General features: G+C 38.5%; 1 protein-coding gene across 4 annotated transcripts in view; it reads left to right on the top strand.

The window, feature by feature from the left end:
* The window catches only part of GRM5 (glutamate receptor, metabotropic 5), a 280,875-nt gene that overhangs the window by 229,212 nt on the left and 33,647 nt on the right, over positions 1-18,016 (top strand). For all 4 annotated transcript variants that reach the window (XM_014958370.1, XM_014958369.1, XM_014958372.1 and 1 more), the window contains 3 exons: positions 6,074-6,320; positions 11,165-11,333; positions 15,140-15,266. In XM_014958370.1, coding sequence (XP_014813856.1) covers positions 6,074-6,320; positions 11,165-11,333; positions 15,140-15,266 — 543 coding nt within the window. The remainder of the gene's footprint in view (positions 1-6,073; positions 6,321-11,164; positions 11,334-15,139; positions 15,267-18,016) is intronic.

Genomic DNA, 18,016 nt, shown 5'->3' with positions numbered 1-18,016 from the left:
ATAATTTGTGAATTAGTCATGGGGAAACATTATAGGATAGTTGGAGACCATAGGCTATATTTCTGGTTTCCTCTGTGACATCCTTTAGGATTTAGTTGTAAACAACCTTTTGATCATTGAGAAATTTTAAAATAAAAAGTGGAACACTACCTATTTCCCTTTATTTCAATGTTAAACTCATTGCACAGCAAAAAACTGCTCTACAATTTGAAAAAAATTGTTCTCCCATATTCTGTCTCATATTTCATTCTCTTATTTCTTCTCAGAGAATGAAAAGGGGGGGCTGCCTGGAGTGTATTTTCACTCTTCCTTTCATGCTTTTTCCATGCTTTAAAATCCAAGGTATTCTTAGCTTTGGAAAAGTTAGAAAGCAGGAAAAAACATATTGAACCATGGTAATTTTGCACTCTTGCACATCTCTGCTTGATGAGGCTTTGTAATGTCACCAGCTGGCAAACAGAAAAAAAATTGTATTACATCTTCCTTGAGGGTAAAACATAGGGAGAAAAAAAGAGGGATGACAGGTTTTACATAAAAAACTCACAAAATAATGAATTTTACTGAAGAATGCTTTCTGTTTATTTGCATGCTGAGTAGGGGAAAAAACAGTGAAATTTCAGAATTTTCTGCAAGAGTTGGTTTTATTTTGTTTTCCCATCTTTGAGGGGCTGGGGGGTGGTCTTATGAGGGTTATTAATTATCCCCACCGCTGCTCTTCCCTGCTGGCACTGCGCCCTGAGGTATGTCCCCAGCCTGGCAAAGCAAAGGAAGCTCAACCCATGTCCAGGATGGCAGGAACTGGGGTCTGCAGGAGAAAGGCTGGAGCATGGGAGCAGCTCAGCACCCCCAGGGCTGAGGACTGGCTCACCTTGCACTGGGACTATGAAGCACCCTGAAGTACTTTCTTGGCTCAGTGACCACAAGTACACTAATTGTTTTTTAAATAGATCCAAGAACTGAACCGCTGCCAGTTGGAATCACCTTCTTGGTAAAAGAACATGTTTCTTTTCTGTCATCAACATATTTCTGTTTTGGAGACATGACAAAAGAAAAAAAATAAATTTGGACACGGAGTTTAGTGCTGGGCAGTCTCTACGCAGTCAGTGGTGGGTTCGAGGCTGCTTTCAGAGCCAGCCCTCCCCATATAAACTCCCCGGCTTTTGTTAACAGGCTGCCTCAGCTCAGACTCCACAGCTGTGGTGTGCACATACCTGAGCTTGCCTTTGCATGGCCCCAAGCCATGGAAAAATTCATAAATTCATGAGGTGCTGCTGAGTAGCACAGTGTACGATCACCCTGCAGAGCCCCCGTTTATCCTCTGCTGGGATATTGCTGGAGTGTCCCAAACTGGGTCACTGCCAGCAGTGGGGGCAGAAAAGGTGCAGATTAAGATGTTCTGAGTTTATACGATTCTCAGACTGTTCTTTGCTTTTGATATAGTCCTATAATAAATCTGGGAACATACAGATATATCCAGACATAAATAATATACATTTAAGCAGGAGAAAGCAAGAATATCAACCCCCTTCTCCTAAATATTTGCATATTTATATTTTTATATATACTTTCATTTCATAGAGCTCAATAGCACCTAGAAACTCCAGCCAATAACAAGCACATTGCATTAAGCACAGGGAGAGAAGGAAAATAATGAGCAGTCCTCTTCCTGAGGAATATTTTTTATTTCGTGCAAGAAATATGACACATAAAACATAGTGGAAAAGAAATATTATTAGATGGGAAACTGAAGGACGGATGGGTTATTGATTTGCCAAAGAAGGACCAGGGTTTGTCTGTGTAATAATTTGCAGGCAGAATTTGCTATTTGACTTCAAATCTGCAACTGTCTCATGATCTCACAGTTTGGAAACTAGTAGGATAAACCCTTATTTACTTACCAAAATTGCTTGGACTAGAAAGATAAGGGAATAAACAGAACAGAATTGAGGGACCTGGGCACATCCTCTAACCAGTGAAGTTCCCTCATTTCTCAGACAATCCCACAATGTTTGAGCATTTATGATTGCAAGTACTGCCCTGTCCCACTTGCCTCATTAAATAAGATTTGATTCACCTTGCATTCTTCTGTTACCTTGTACATCTTAATTGCAGGAGGTTTTTCCTTTTTATTTCTGCAGTAATTATCACGATACAGTGTTAATATTTGTTCGTTCTGAGGTACTGCAGTACAGATTATCTTCTATAATCATTTGGACATTATGACCAAATTCAGCACAGATTCATAAATAGGTTGATATTATCCCAAACGATGTTTATGGGAAAATGAGCTACGTCCTGAAAAAAATTGCTCAGTTGCACAGAAAAAGGTACTTAAGCCTGTCAAAATTGCATCAAATGGAAACCTATGAAGTGGAAATTTGTAGCTGGCCCACACACGTTGTCACCTCTGCACCTCCAGCTCCTGCTGTCTGCAGCATCCTGGGAGTGATGCTGAGTCTGACTGTGAACTCTGTGGGTTGAGAAAGATCCACAGCCTGGGGGGAGGTTTACTCTTAACTGGCTGTAGCCTGGTCTTAGAGGTTGAACATCCACTTGCAGCTCTGGTATATTAGATGCTTTCCAAGGTCACTTTCTCTGTTTTAGTGCCTTTCCAAAGAAATTTGATAGATTGCTCTGAAACTGTGACACCCAGTCCAAACCAAAGCACAGTGAGCAGGCAGGATTGGAGATTGGCATTGAAAGCCCACACCTGAACTGAAGTAAAACGTTCATGTGAACCTGTCCTGCTTATCCCTACAAACAAACATTAAATGGCATCACACTGGCTTTTCCCACCCCACAGGAAAGCAGAAAATTTTTATTCCTTCTTTGCAAATTTTTCTTCTATGTACAAGATGCAGAAAAACAGATCTTTTATAGGTATGGGTGTTTTTTACTCTAATAGAAAGGACTTCTATTATGGATATTATAAACAAGCATATGGGTTACAGTCTGTGGATATTTATTCTCTGTCCAGTAATTCTGTAAGGAGCTCCTCAACTTCTATTAGATGTTTTCATTATTCTTGATTAAGAATCCGTAAAGTCAATTCCACTGAACTTTACTGGCATCACCGTCATTAAATCCATGAGTGCCACCTCTCCATATCATGACAACCCTGTGCCAGGAAAGGTTCTTAACTGAAGACAGCACTCAGTGGTGAATTTAAGAACATGTGTTTCCAGCAATAACAACAGACATTAATACTAAAAGTGAACAAAGTATTTAAGATTACCCAAATCATACTTGTTGCAGAGGTAGGTTTAAAACATTTTTACTTTTTCTGACTGAGAATTTACCTTTTAGCTTGTGTATTCAGCCTTCCCTTAATACCACTCATAGGTTCACTGAGGTAAATAGCGTTACTTATACACTTCAAGTCTGACGTGCCTAGAGTACTTTGTGAAATGGTTTGGAAACCACTTTCAGACTTAACAATTGTTTTTTTTAATATTGGGATTTTTTAAGATGGTATTATGGTATAATAAAGAACAAACATTTTCTTTTGTCTCAATTTTTGAGATGTTCTCCCTAACTACAGAGTCCTGAGGTACTGTATAGTGACAGTCAGACTTGACGGATTGGATTTGACCCTATTTATCGATGAGGCAGTTAACATCTTGGGGAAATGTTTTCTCCAGCTGCAGAAAGTATATTAAAATGTTCACAACAGCTAATTCCCTCACAACTCCATTGACAATTGCCAGCAGCTTCTACGAAGAGCTAAGCAGACTCATTACAAATCATCAGGTGAACTCAATGAGGTTCAATGTTTAAAGAAAGTCATAATAATAATTCTATAAGCACAAAGCCCAGTGGAGAGTGTTCCTGTAAGAATTAAGCTATTACATTTTTAAGCAATCATATGCAATAAAGCAGCTGAAATATTGTTTCATAATAAAGACTATTGCTGATGCAAATCTGATTCATTCTAATGGCTACTATAATTAACTGCACGGTTTGAGAGCTGTTAATTTTGAGGATGAATAATTGGTTAAACCAAGTTTTGTGTATTGCAATGTAATACGCTTGTTCAATTTTCCACTTAATTTCAATTAATATGGGTTTTACATGTACTCCACTGTTGCAGTTTTTATGCCTATTATTTTTAATTAGGAAAAAGCAATACCTTGGTAGAACAGAACAAATGAGCAACACTGTGTGTTGTTTCCAAGGTTTTTTTTCAATACAGATATTTCAGTCTCATGTCACTTGACTGTACAAAAATGTTAATTACTGCTCCTGAGGTGGACTGGATCTGGGAGTGCCAGCTCCTGCACGAAACAGGAGGAAAAAAGTGGATCACCCAGTCCCCTCATTCACTTACTGACCTCTACACAATGTTTTAGTTTGAGCTATGCATCTTTGCTACCCTTACTGATGTTTTCAGTACTCAAAAATGTTTCAGTGATTAGAACTGTGTGATGATGTTCAAGTTCATCACTGAAAAGGTGAGCTTCCAGATGCACCTAATTTATGATTGGATCAATCACCAGCTGGAGATTCTTACTCATCTCCACAAAAGGTGCCTGGCCATCAGACTGGATGCTTGTCTTCTGGATGGATATTGTTAAACTAGATGAGTTCCATGCTCAAAGTCATATATTAGTCTCCATTTCTTTCAAGAAAAAAAAAACTGTCTGTCTTGTCTTCTCATGGTATAAATTGCTTCTCACATTGTGCTGCCCCCACAGCCCAGACAGGTAGGTGTAAGCTCCATCCCTGCCAGTGCCTCTATGGGAAGCAGACTCTCATAGCATGGAGAGAGAGGGTTCTTTGCATTCCCTGTGCTGCTGCCTGCCCACACACGAGAATCCCTGGCTCCTAAGGACTGTTGCTTGACTGATAAAAGGAGAGAAAATGTTCTAGTAGAGCCTTTTGTTACTCCTCCCTCCAGAGCCAAATCTTTCCAGGTGTCTGACAACTTCCCAGCAACATTGATGTGGTTGCTCTATCTCTGACACTTCTCACTTCCCCATTATTAAAGATCTGGTGGCTGGAGTGCAGCTGGCACCTTTACTGATGACATATGAAGCAGAAAACCTCCAGCCTGCTCTTCCTTATCTGGACTGGTGCTGCCAACAGAGCAAATTTGTGCCATTAATAATACTGGGTTATAAAAAACAAGGCCTTCAGGGTGCTGGTGAATGAATTTTTATTGTGCATTTCACAGAAGCTTAAATAGAAAACAGAAATTCAGAATTATGTTTTAAAAACCTAACAAAGGAAGATTAACCAAATCTGACTAAACAGAGTCATTGCCTATCTCACTTAATTTTAATGCATTCATCTGCATTGCATCGTTATCCCCAATTTGTGAACAGAGAGGAGCAAGAAACATAGAAGTAGGAGAGTTATTAGCACAGGAATTTTTGGTACAGTAAAGGACCTGTGCCTAGGTCAGTCTGTTTGCACAGGTTTAGCTCCCATGTCTCTGGAACAGAAGTGTTGTCTACAAGGTTGCTACGGAATAGACCCCATGTCAGCATTTACACCTCAACAAAAGATTTCTGAGTATTTGGAGAGATTTCTGCAGGTGGAGAGGAGTTCCTGGATTCCCCAAAACATTATATTATGAAGTTCATAGAATCACAGAATTGTCTAGGTTGGAAGGGACCTTTCAGATCATTGAGTCCAACTATCAACCTAACACTGACAAAAATCATCACTAATCCATGTGACCCCCACCTCACTACAACCTCCTTTCAGGAAGTTGTAGAAAGTTATAAGGTCTCCCCTCAGCCTCCATGACACATGCTTTAAAAAAAGGTATGCAAGAGAAGTAGTCGAAAAACAACATATATGAGGTGTGGAGCTGTACAGAGAAAGGCATCAGCTGGACAGTAAAATATTTAAGGGGAACCTCTTTTTCCATTCCTTTTTTCTTCTTTTTTTTTTTTTTTTTTTAACGTGGTCACTGTGTGTAGCAGTAAGAGCATCTGTTATGAGCTGTTTAAGACACTTAAAAAGACTTTTTCCACCATTAATAATGAACCCACTAACAGACGCCTGAAGAGCTGATCATATTTCAGCCCCATGCACTAACCTCCTGCTTTGTGGTGTTCCCTGGCAGGCCAGATGACTCTGAGGACACAGCACGTTCAGGACTCCAAGATGGGCTTTGTAATCAATGCAATATACTCGATGGCGTACGGCCTCCACAACATGCAGATGTCGTTGTGCCCAGGCTACGTGGGCCTCTGTGATGCCATGAAGCCCATAGATGGTCGGAAGCTCCTGGAATCCCTCATGAAAACTAACTTTACTGGAGTCTCTGGGGACATGATCTTGTTTGATGAGAATGGCGACTCACCAGGAAGGTAACATCGACGTTTGTTAAACTGTTTAATACCAGACTTGTTATCTGTACATAGTAAATGCAAGCAGAGTTGACATCAGAACTAAGATCTCATACTTTTATTTTCACATTTCCAGACTTTCTGTGCTTATTTTTCAAAAAAATTCTTTTTTTTCTTTTTAATATACATTTTTTATTGTGTTTAAGGTTAAGAACATGAACTTTCAGGCATACAATCTTCCTGCACAAATTTACATTTTCATCTATACCATTTCAAGGTATTACTTCTCACAACAAAACATCAGACCTTTATGTTCATGATGGCCACCACAGCATTGCTCTGTCTCTCTGCATGTTTAAATATATGTGTCCAATTGTGCAATAAGCAGTCATAGCAGAGATGGTCCATTTATTAAGACAGGTAAAACAATATTAGAAATATTGTATTGATTTGTCTGGGATTTTTTTCCATCAGAATTATTAAAAATCTGCTTCCATATCTTCTAAATAAAGCCTTTCCACTTGCATAACAGGCTAAGCTATTAATTTATCCTGTGTTCCTATAAGGCAAATTGAATTTAAACAAAGCTTCTTTTGCTGAAAACTTACATACATGAATATACATACATCTCTGAAATATAAGACATAAGACAGATAGGAAAAGGTAAATCCATTGGTCAGAATATTTTGACATTTCCAAAAATTTCTGCTATTTCAGAACTGAATATTTTTTTATTTTATTTTATTTGAAAACCTGTGAAGTCAGCATTCTCTCCAAGAGAGAGCAGTGCAGCCGCCTACAAAGCAGTCTGTGTCTCTGGAGGCACAAATTTTCAAACTCTTCAGACTCAGACTCTTAGGAAGTGCAGTGTGAGCTGGTAGGAGAACTCAGACACAAACTGGCAGAAACCCAGGAATATTTCCGATGGAAATTTATGTTCAGCACTGTTTTGGTGAGCAAGGCTGTCTTCCGCTAAACATTTCTATTTTTACAAATAGCTGAATTCTGAAGAAAAGTGCTCAGTCTAGATTTTTCTGACCAAATTATTTTTAAAAAACTTGCTCCAGACTTTTTTTAAAGGATTCCCATTTGTTTTTATCCCATTTGTTTTTAATGGTGCTCAGATGCAGTGGACTGCATCCTACCTTATTCCTATCTGTTTCACTCTTATCTTGCTGAAAGACTGAAAACTGCTGTAAATAAACGTTATGTAACATGCCACAGATAAAAGATATGTGGCATGATAACACCAATGACAATATCTAAATATTGCAAAGAGACCTTTAGCTTGACCTTTTCCTCACATTTGCATGCTTAAAATAATGGTTTAATTCCATTTGTTGCGAGGAATTTAATTTAATGTCTTGGGTCTTTTAAAATTCAATTCTAAGAAAGATGATGAAGGAATTATATCATGTCCAGTCATTTGCTCAGTCACAGTAGGACATTAGTGTTTCATTGAAGAACGCAAGGACACCATAAACCCTGGGGTAATGAACCTTGATTGTGAACCTCGGGGTAATGCAACTTTTAGAAAGTCCTGCCTCACTGGATAGGTGTGAGATATTTTAGTGCTCTGTCTACTCAAACTAATGGACTATGTGGTGACAAAATGGTCCCAGAGTTTGTTTACTTTTGAAACTCTTCTACAATAGTCACATCACTAAATCCCATCTATGTGATAAAATTAGCCAACATTGAGCCCAAATTTACTTTCCATGATTAAGGGTTTATAGGAAGCTCCATCTCTAACACCCTAGTTTTGAGTAGTTCATAGTCCTTTTAGCACTGTCAAACACAATTTGCAACAGCTGGGAGATGGTGCAATCATACCAGAACAATTCATCTCCCCCGTTCACTCGCACTGATAGCTGCATCTTCTCTTTGCAAAACGGAAATATAAATCCTCACAGCTGTACTGTGGTGGTGGTGTTAAGCAGGAAATCAGAACATAAAAAGCCTTTCTGACCTAGATAGCTCAGGATTTTGATGTATGGCAAAAGGGTTTTGATATTATACAACAGATGATTAATCCCACAAGATGCTTTGAAGCCTGGCCCTGTTCCAAAGTCCTTTATGTGTATGTTGAGCTTTAAGCAGATAGACTGTCTAGTGGGGGGCATGCTTTAGGTGAGAAAGACATGGAAAAAAACAAATTAGTATGGAAGGAACTGCCATAATTTCTTAGGAAGATGAGAACTATCTGTAAATGGTATTGAAACTCCAAAGAAGAAATTGAAAGGGCAAGAAAAGGCAATAAAAAGGGGATACTGTTTTGGAGATGTTTTGGCTGTGCTGCCAATAAAATACGGATACTCAGAAACTTCATGGCACTTCTGTTTTGAAAGAAGTGTTTTGCACTGTGGTTAGGGCACTGCTGGAAATGTGTTAGTGCACCATCTGGTCTCTCCTGTCCTGAAGTGACAAACTGTCCCCATAGTGTCTCAAGGAAGCTCCAGGGAACCAGTGACTCATGAGGCTCCACTACAGCAATGGACTTACTGAGGCTGGCTGTTACTGTCAGTCCACCAACACTGCTCCCCACAGAGGAGAGAGACAACATATTGAGATAACAGTTTATTTTATTTGTTAGGTTTCTTTCCAGTATTCCTCTTGGGATGTATGCATGGAATTACTACTGGAGGGGTAATTGTTTTAGGTCCTGTGGCCTGTTAAGCATTGGCAGTTCGTCTGCCCATGAAACTCTGAATTGGCAGCTGTAGCAAAGCAATACTCAAGGAACTGTTAAAATGTCCTGGCAATGCTGAATAGAGACTCCATAGTGGCTTCTTGGGTAACTTTTTGGTTATTCTGTTTAATCCTTGAACAGACTTTTACCATGCCTGTGAACCTCAGAAAAATATTTACTTTATAATCACGTGTAAAAGTATGTTTGTTCGGGTTTGTGTGCATGCATTATCCGGATTCAATTCATTTGTTTCACTTTGGCATCCAGATCTCCAACTTTGATGAAGTCATTCTCAAAGCTGTGGACTTTCCCTGCTTTATACAGGATGGCAAGTGAAATATTCCAAAATTCGGGTGTATCATCAACTTTTCTTCCTAGCTGTGGCATTGCGCATTTTTTTCTTCTTCTTCTTTTGGAAAGACTCAGGAATCATATGATATGGGTAATATTGTATTGCCCATTCATTCAGGCTCCACTACCATTTTCTTTTGCAGGTTTCTTGCAATCCTTGATCCAGACCTGTGTGTGATTTTGGCATTGAATCCCTGCTAAAGTTTCCCTGCTGTGACAGTTAAACTTTGTTTCTTGATGCAAAGCATTCTGAGATCCATGGATAGAAAATATTATGGAATAGTTTTAATGTAATTTTTTTATGTCCATATGGGAAAAATATTGATTTTAGATATAGTACGGCTATTGCTTGTCAGTCTTAAAAGTGTAGTGTTTTCTCAGAACCTAAGATAGATACTTAGGTATCTTAGTTAAGAGATTGTTTGATTTAATGAACTGATTCTTTTACTTATCTGTACATTGAACTTCACAAATTGCACTCTGACTTAATCCAACCCTGACCATATGCTTTGCCTTGGGGAGTAATTTTGTGCCTGCTGCCAGGAAAAAGTTGTCTCCTCGTTTATGAACGAGGCAGGTTTTCTAAACCTATGATTGTGTTCAATGTCTCAGTCTATATCATTTGCTTATTTTCCATCAGTGAATTTCCTGTTGCTTAGTCAGATTACTTGCAAAATCCACTAAAGAGGAGGTAAAGAAAAGCATGTATCACTTCAGGAGCTGCCCAACTTTCCAAGCTTACTTTGCAAGTGCTAAAAGAACTGGCCTGTAAGGCAAAAGGTGGCCTGGTGTTGTGTGCCAAGAGGAGGCTAGTGAGTCCTAAGTCGCTCCACAGACTTTCTGTAAGACTCTGTGGGAGCTAAAAAGAAAGTAGGAGGAAGAAGAACTTGAACCTGAAAAGTCTGATCAGCTTAAGCTCTGCTCTCAACGCTTGTTTCCAGATAATGAGGTGGTTTCACCCAGTCTGGGGTGGTCTGAAGCAGCCTAAGTCTGAGGCATGAATATTCTTTTTCTTCCATACTATACTGTACAAGAAATTACATGTGTTCTGATCACTGAGGAATTATATAAAAATGGAGGGGTTGTATGGATGGAAGAGAATAATATTTGCTGCTGCAACGATATAGAAGAAAAAGGCCCAAAAAAAGGCAAATCTCAATATCATTCTTCAAATGCCTGGACTACAGGATGCCTCTTGACAAGAAGATCTCCCTGAAGCCTCCAGCAAGTCGCAGGGTCCTGTGGAGTCTGCATCTGAAGAATGATGCCTGATCCCTCTCTGGGTGCCACAGCAAATTGCCTCTTGCAGTCTTACAGCATAGGACGTTTCCTTTTATCCCACAGGGCCAGGTTGCTTCTGTCTTACTTTAGGAGCTTAGCTGTCTTCAGCCTTCCTCTCTCAGAAGGGGAATAAGTACCTGCAGACGGGGAAGAACACAGCATTGACTTTTGCTGTTTTAGATGTCTCTGCATCTGCTATAGAGGAAGCCTAGGACAGCTAGGGTTCCCTATGCAGTTGGCTTCAGTGCTGAAAGTTACACTGGCTCATTTCAGCATTTTCCCTAAATAAATATTCTCAGAAATTCAGTCACTTAATCCCAAAGTGTTAAGGGAACTTTCATGACGATAGTAGAAAACAAATTAAAATACAAAGGAAAAGAAAGATGATGACATAAAAAAAATTAATGGGAGACACTTAAGGGCAAGCATAAAGTTTGAAATTTTGCCTTCTTTATTTCAATAAAGTACCTAGTGTTCCTTTAATTTGAAACATTTCATTATGTTCTCCTCAACTCAGCTATGTCTCTCCTTTGTGTTTCCAAAGATATGAAATCATGAACTTCAAGAAAATGGGGAAGGACTACTTTGATTATATCAATGTTGGCAGCTGGGACAATGGTGAGCTGAAAATGGACGATGATGAAATATGGTCAGAGAAAAATAATATCATCAGATCTGTGTGCAGTGAACCCTGTGAAAAAGGCCAAATAAAGGTAAATATTTTCTCCATTTACTTTAGTCATGCAGAATGCATAGCCTTGAAATTCAAATTCATTTTCTTGACTCTTACATGGAGACAGTATCCCACACCTTAATTAAAATGTACAGACTTATGTATCTAGTTCTCACTTGTATCATAATTACCTCACTGCTTTCCTAAGTTGCCATTTTCTTGTATTCCTATATCTGTGAACTGCTGACTTTCTTGTATTCCAAATGCTTTAGAACACATGTTGTTTGGGGGTCTTTTGCTGCATATTTTTACAGCATCTAATTCAGTGGAGTGCAAATCCCTGACTAGGACTTAGTACAATTGCAGGTAAATTATAAATAATAATTGCTACTATTTCAGTGCTAGACATAGACACCTAGACTGGAACATTATTACCCAGATATGTATCTAGTTCTCACTTGTATCGTAATTACCTCACTGTTTTCGTAAGTTGCCATTTTCTTGTATTCCTATATCTGTGAACTGCTTTAGAACACATGTTGTTTGGGGGTCTTTTGCTGCATATTTTTACAGCATCTAATTCAGTGGAGTGCAAATCCCTGACTAGGACTTAGTACAATTGCAGGTAAATTATAAATAATAATTGCTACTATTTCAGTGCTAGACATAGACACCTAGACTGGAACATTATTACTCAGACCTGAAGTCTGTGGTATCAACAGAGAACACTGATAACTATCACTACCTAGAACTTTAGGAAATGTAGGTAACATATTTTTTTAATCATACTTGTTTTACGGATTCTTCGTTTTGCAGGTTTTTGATTTTTCCATCCTCCCTTTCCATGCTGCACTAAGTAAGGAGGCCAGATAAATTGTCATGTATTAATTGTACTCTATTATCCTTCAGCTTCCCCTGACACTGCAGAACAGTTGAAATACTGCAAGTCCTTAGCTTATCTTGCAGTCATTTATATAAAAGCCTGTGTACTGAGTGGATGTCCGTGCTGGACAACAGAGTGGCTCAGACTGTAATTTCAGCAGCGGTAATTTCTGGCTTGTCTCACTGGAAGCTACATCACTTTTCTCCTGTGTTAACATGGCATGCCTGCAAAACTGGGAAGTAGCTACTGCAAGGGCCTGATGGGAGGTTGACCGTGCCCGGCGACACAAATTGACTCTCCTCACTGTCAGTCTTCCAGAGTTTTAGGACACAGTCACCATGTCTTATTCACTAACTTGCCTTTAGTAGAGTCAGTAAGAGACTCTCATCAGACGAAATGCATATGACTTTAGTGCAGGCATATACAGTTATATCAGATTCCTAAACTCTCTTTGTAGTCAATTGAAATAATATATTATTCCAGATCAGGAGTCATCTCATTGTCATGTAGACTTTGAAACTAGTAAAGATTAATCTTGGTGTAGGTAAAAGACACCCAGCCAGGACAATTGGTTCAGACAAGAACATACCTTCTGCAGACACATAAAGGAAGCTGGGATGAATTACTCCCACAGTAACTAACAGGGGTCTGATGTTAGCCTACTCCAGCCACAAAGTCACATATCTGAGGGAATAGAGATGGAAAAACAGATAATGACTTCAGAACTGGGTGGCTCTGAGTTCCTTTATGCTCTGTTGCCACAACACAGTTGATGGGAAGTATCTGAAGATCTTCATTAACACAGTCTCCTTTTACCTTCTGCCCATGCTTTCAAGGATTCTCCCAAGAGGATTCTTCACTATGAAGCCAATTTATCCCATGCTTAGACACATGCTTGAAGTCCAGTATCTGAAATGTTCTTTGTGCTTTTCATTAGGTTATTGATGATACATCTCAAAGTTTACTTCACAGTCCTTTATCTTCATGGTCTTCACAGATGATGGGGAGAGCTTGACTCTGCAAAGCTCCATGGTGTTTTTCCTGCAGAATTCTGTGGGTTTGAATTCTTATGCAGGAATTTGAAACATTCGTTGTAATGATATTCAACACCCAGCAACATCTGGTACATCCATCTGAAGGACTTAATAAAATCCAAATACAACCCAAATCTATACATTTGAAATAGTGCAGACACAAATACAACCCAAATCTATACATTTGAAATTTGAATTTGTTTATTTATATAAATACATGTTCAAAGGATTGCCCAGATAATAAGGGGAAGGGGAAATATTTTTTTTTAAAGATAATTATTTTTGTTAAAAAGGACGCACCTTTTTACAGTTAAATTTTACACAAAATATAAATATTTTACAGAAAAAAAAAAGGATGAAAAAATAGATGACTAAACAATTTAATAAAAAAGCCTGACTTGATTCTGAGTAGAGGAGAACAATTATTTTGACTCCTAGAAAATGATACATTAACTTTCTCTGGATTAACCCCCAGGTAGCGCTGGGTAAAAAATGATCAGTGTATCAGTTTTCTGATAGATTTGTCAAGTTCCAAGTATTTTATAAAACATCTTGATTTGATGAATTTTAACAGAAAAGTGTAAATTAATTGCTTTGATAAAAAGTCTAGATGTTTTGATAATAACTTATGGTTTCTATTTTACCATTTCAATTTCCTGAGTATTTTACACATTGAAAAATTTTGGGTTTTCATAATGCATTGTTTACCAAAATATGTGTCTAAATGTTAGTACAAGCTTTCTAAGAACTGATTTTCACAGATGTAAGTAATTTTTTCATTTGTTCAACTTTTCATTCTAATTCAAAATGAAAGAAATCCCAAGATATGAATTCTTCTTGAGGACAGATATTCTGTTTTGCAAGTAGCTCTAGTCTCAATACTTGCAGGGCAAATCACTTATGCTCCCATGGCCTTTCTGCCAGTGTAGTTATTCAGGTATGGCTTTTTTTCTTTTCATGCTCTACAATTTTAAAAACAACATCAAAAATTGGTATTTTCAGGTCCCCATATGGCTGATGAAAATGATAGAATTTACACTTTTTTCACTGCAGCATTGTAAAGAGCAATCCAGGTGTTTATTTATTTCACTAGTTTATTAAAATTGCAATGAAAACATTGTAAAAGATATGTAAGTCAATCTACTTCTTATAATTGGAAGTATTAATTTATAAATTGTTTAGGAAGAGCAGCAAAACTGGGAATACTTTATTTCAAAAGAAAGATATATTGACAAGAAGAACAGATGTTTTCAGTGCCCAGAGACGATAAATAAGGATCTTGAAAAATCTGCATCTCAATCATGAATGAGCAATAACATTTGGCAGTGCATTATAAAATGTGAAATCAGGTCAGATATTAAAATGGATAAAGATAACATTCTCACCATTAAATGTTAATTAGCAATGCAGTAATTAAATAATTCTGGAAAAGACATGTTCTGTTTAATTTCTGGAAAAAATCAGTTTTAACAAATCATTTAGAGTTGGATGAAAAATAAGCACCCGAAAATCTTTGGGTAATGAACCTTTAGGGAAATAATGCTGTCAGTATGATTCCCTGTATGGATCACAACGTAGTGAATTACATGCCCTGAGTATCATGCACTGTCTTGTGTAGGTACACTGTCATACATGAAATTTTGAGGTTTGCTAATTCTAGGTGGGGACAAAACAATTTATTGTCATTTTGTACCACCCCTTGTACTTTTGTGGGGTTGATGGTTTCTTTCTTCTGGTACATACATGATGGGACAATTGAGAGCTTGTGTCATAATTTGTATAAGTAGACATATAATGAACAGGAATTCTCTTTAAAATAAAATTTAAAAAAAACCTCTATCAAACAAAAGATTAAAAAATTAAATTAGCAACTGAGGCAGCATGAATGTAAGCTTATGTGGCTAAATCAAATGTCAATTTTTGTCTTAGGTGATCCGTAAAGGTGAAGTGAGTTGCTGTTGGACCTGCACTCCTTGTAAAGAGAATGAATATGTGTTTGATGAATACACATGCAAAGCCTGCCAGCTCGGCTCCTGGCCCAACGAAGAACTCACAGGTAAATGAGTTGTGGCTGTGCTTATGTTGTCAATGAAAAACTTCATCTGCTGAGCTGAAGAAATAATTGCCCGATAAAAGTGAGTAAGAGGACTGTTTTGGTCAGATTGAACTCAGTGATAAAGCTGGCATTTGAACTGAGGCTGGTATTTGTCTTCTTGCCTCAACCTGATCCAGGAATCGTTGGTGTAATTCAGCTGCTTTCTAAAGACCTGAGTTACTAGATCTAGAAATGAAAAAATTATTCCTGGTTTTGTATTCAGCCCTGTCCTAATGTCTAGCTGGTGATGCAGATCTTGTCCTTCCCCAAACAAGTAGAGAAATTAAGTCCTCATCAGAGAATTTATTTAAGGAGGTCAAATCTCAGTTTTATTTTCCTCACAAGCAGGTACAGAAGAGTCATACTATATTTTCTTTGTTAATCTGAAAAACGTATGTAATAGTTGCTGTAGTTACTGCTGTTAAATGCATGAGTGCTCCAAACAGACTTAGGTTTGCATTAGTCCTCTGTTCACTGGAGCATCTGCTAGAATACAGGGTTCATGTTCTCCTTGCCATGGCATAAATCTCTATGCTCTTGCAGAATACCAATTTGCCTACTTTAGAGATAAATTTCTTTGACATTTGTATCCCACAGCTTCTCTTCTTTATGACTAACAAACAGAATTCAAGTATTCAAATGCTCAGAACACACACCACTTCAAAATGTTGTTCAGGGATCAGGTTCTCATTGTTCCAGGCTCTGTATAGACAAGGGGAGAAGAGATTGTTTTTTTTTCCAAAAGAGCTCACAGACTTGGCTTGCATATAATTTCTGCAGATGAAGGAAGAAATTTTAGAGGTGAAAGAGAGGGATGACAGAGGGAAAACCAGTTTGCTGGATGAGTTTCTGTGAGTGGAAGAGTGTCAGGCAAGGTTCAGCCTATAGACAGATTATTATATATAAAATTAATCCTTTCCCAGTAAAGAATGCTGGAAATTATGAACTAGGTTACCTAATTACAGCAAAAATGTCATTTAGTCATGAATCTGATGGGATATTTTTAGAAAAAGTCAAACATGAAACTTTCCCTGGGAAAAAAGAAAACACTTTTAACTGAGAAAACTGAAAAAGCAATAAAATGGATTTGCAAGTGCTCCTCCAGCCCTGCTCCTCCAGCCCTGCCTCCCCAGGTACTGAGCAATCAGCCAGCAAAGCTGCCTCATCTCACAGAAAGATTTCTTGTGGCAGGAGAATGGAGAAGGGGAAAAAAAGAGACCTGGCCACATGTGTCCTCCATAGCAGAGCACTGAGCGCATGGTGTAAGCTCAGATTCACATCCCAGCTTACCCAGCCAGAAGCCCTCAAAGCCCATAATGCAGAGACCAGGCCACCACACCGGGCTAGTCAGTTTATGAAGGAAGGCCAACTAGTGCAAACGGCTAACTCTTCAGATACCAGAGATCTTGTCTGAGATGTGGCAGATCCCAGTTCCCGTCTCTGCTGAAGTGAGCACATGAGGTTTTACTCAACCTAGATCAACTGGAAAAAGAGCTGCTGCAGGTCAGTTAGGAGGAAATTTGGAGTAAGTGCTTCATCAGATCAACTGAGGACTCACTTCTGAGACACCAGTGATAGGAACTGCCACTGACCTGGTGAAGTTTGGGTAATTATCCTATAAGCACCATATGTAAGGCAAGTGGAGTGAACAGCCACCAGGCTGGCCTTCTGGCTTTGTGCTTTGAGCTGGCTCCCCAGGGTGTACAGATCTCCATGCCTCAGGCAAGGCATCAGAATGGGCTTTTGGGAGGATTTATCCTCTGAAGATTTAACTTTCCTCAGGATGGGAGACCAAGGTGATGTGGCACCTCAAAAGCTCTTGCAGGATGAGCCAATGATTTTCCACCCAGCCATGGTTGTTTTAAAGGAAAGTAGTTGTCTTTTTAGTAAACCAACTGCTTTGTGTATTACATGAGCTGCCACATTTTGCAAAACATTCATCTGGCTTTAGACATGTATTTTATGGCTTCATAGGGACCACAGTCAATATGCATTAAAAAATACTCCTCAGCGTCAGTGCCAAGCAATGTTCCTCAGGAGATCTAACTCTTGTTCCTCAGCTGGGCACAAATTCAGCAAGCATTGTTTGGAAAATGAACCCCACCTTGTCCTCCATGAGCACAGCTGATACAATATGCACTCCTGGTAACAGGATGTGCATCACACTTCACGGCTGTGTAGTCCCCACCTAACTTACTATTAATACCATGACTTGATCTTATCTTATTTAGCTTTGTATCAAAAACAGATTTCTAAATGTCTGTTCCCAGCTTACTGTACAACATATTGAGCTGTATTTTTAATGATCATATTTATAGCCCCAACTTTTGCAGTTTGTAAAAAACTGTCTCTCAGTCTTGTTTACAACATACGATTTAGTAATAAATATGAATTAAAAGTAAGGAGAGGGAGATGTATTTTGTATTCTGGGAAGGAAATATTCCTTCAGTTTTATAAAGGATACACCAGTCTCCTTGAAATGTCCCTACATCTGATACTGCAGCAGTCTATGTCTCTTTGCTGCTTGATAAAGTCATGTCTTAGCTCCACAAGGCTACACATATATATAAGCTCATTGGAATAAGTCTTCCTTGAATGATCACCTTCAGATGAGAGTCCTGTAAATATATCAGCCACACGCCTGAGAAGGCTTTTGATGTGGAGCTGTACCTCACTGTTTGCCAGAGATCTGAACTTGGATAAAAACATAT

Source organism: Calidris pugnax, unplaced genomic scaffold, assembly GCF_001431845.1.
Source record: "Calidris pugnax isolate Ruff unplaced genomic scaffold, ASM143184v1 scaffold252, whole genome shotgun sequence".
NCBI classification, from domain to species: Eukaryota; Metazoa; Chordata; class Aves; order Charadriiformes; family Scolopacidae; genus Calidris; species Calidris pugnax.
The sequence above is the reverse complement of the archived record's forward strand: the minus strand, read 5'-3'. Positions and strand labels throughout refer to the sequence as shown.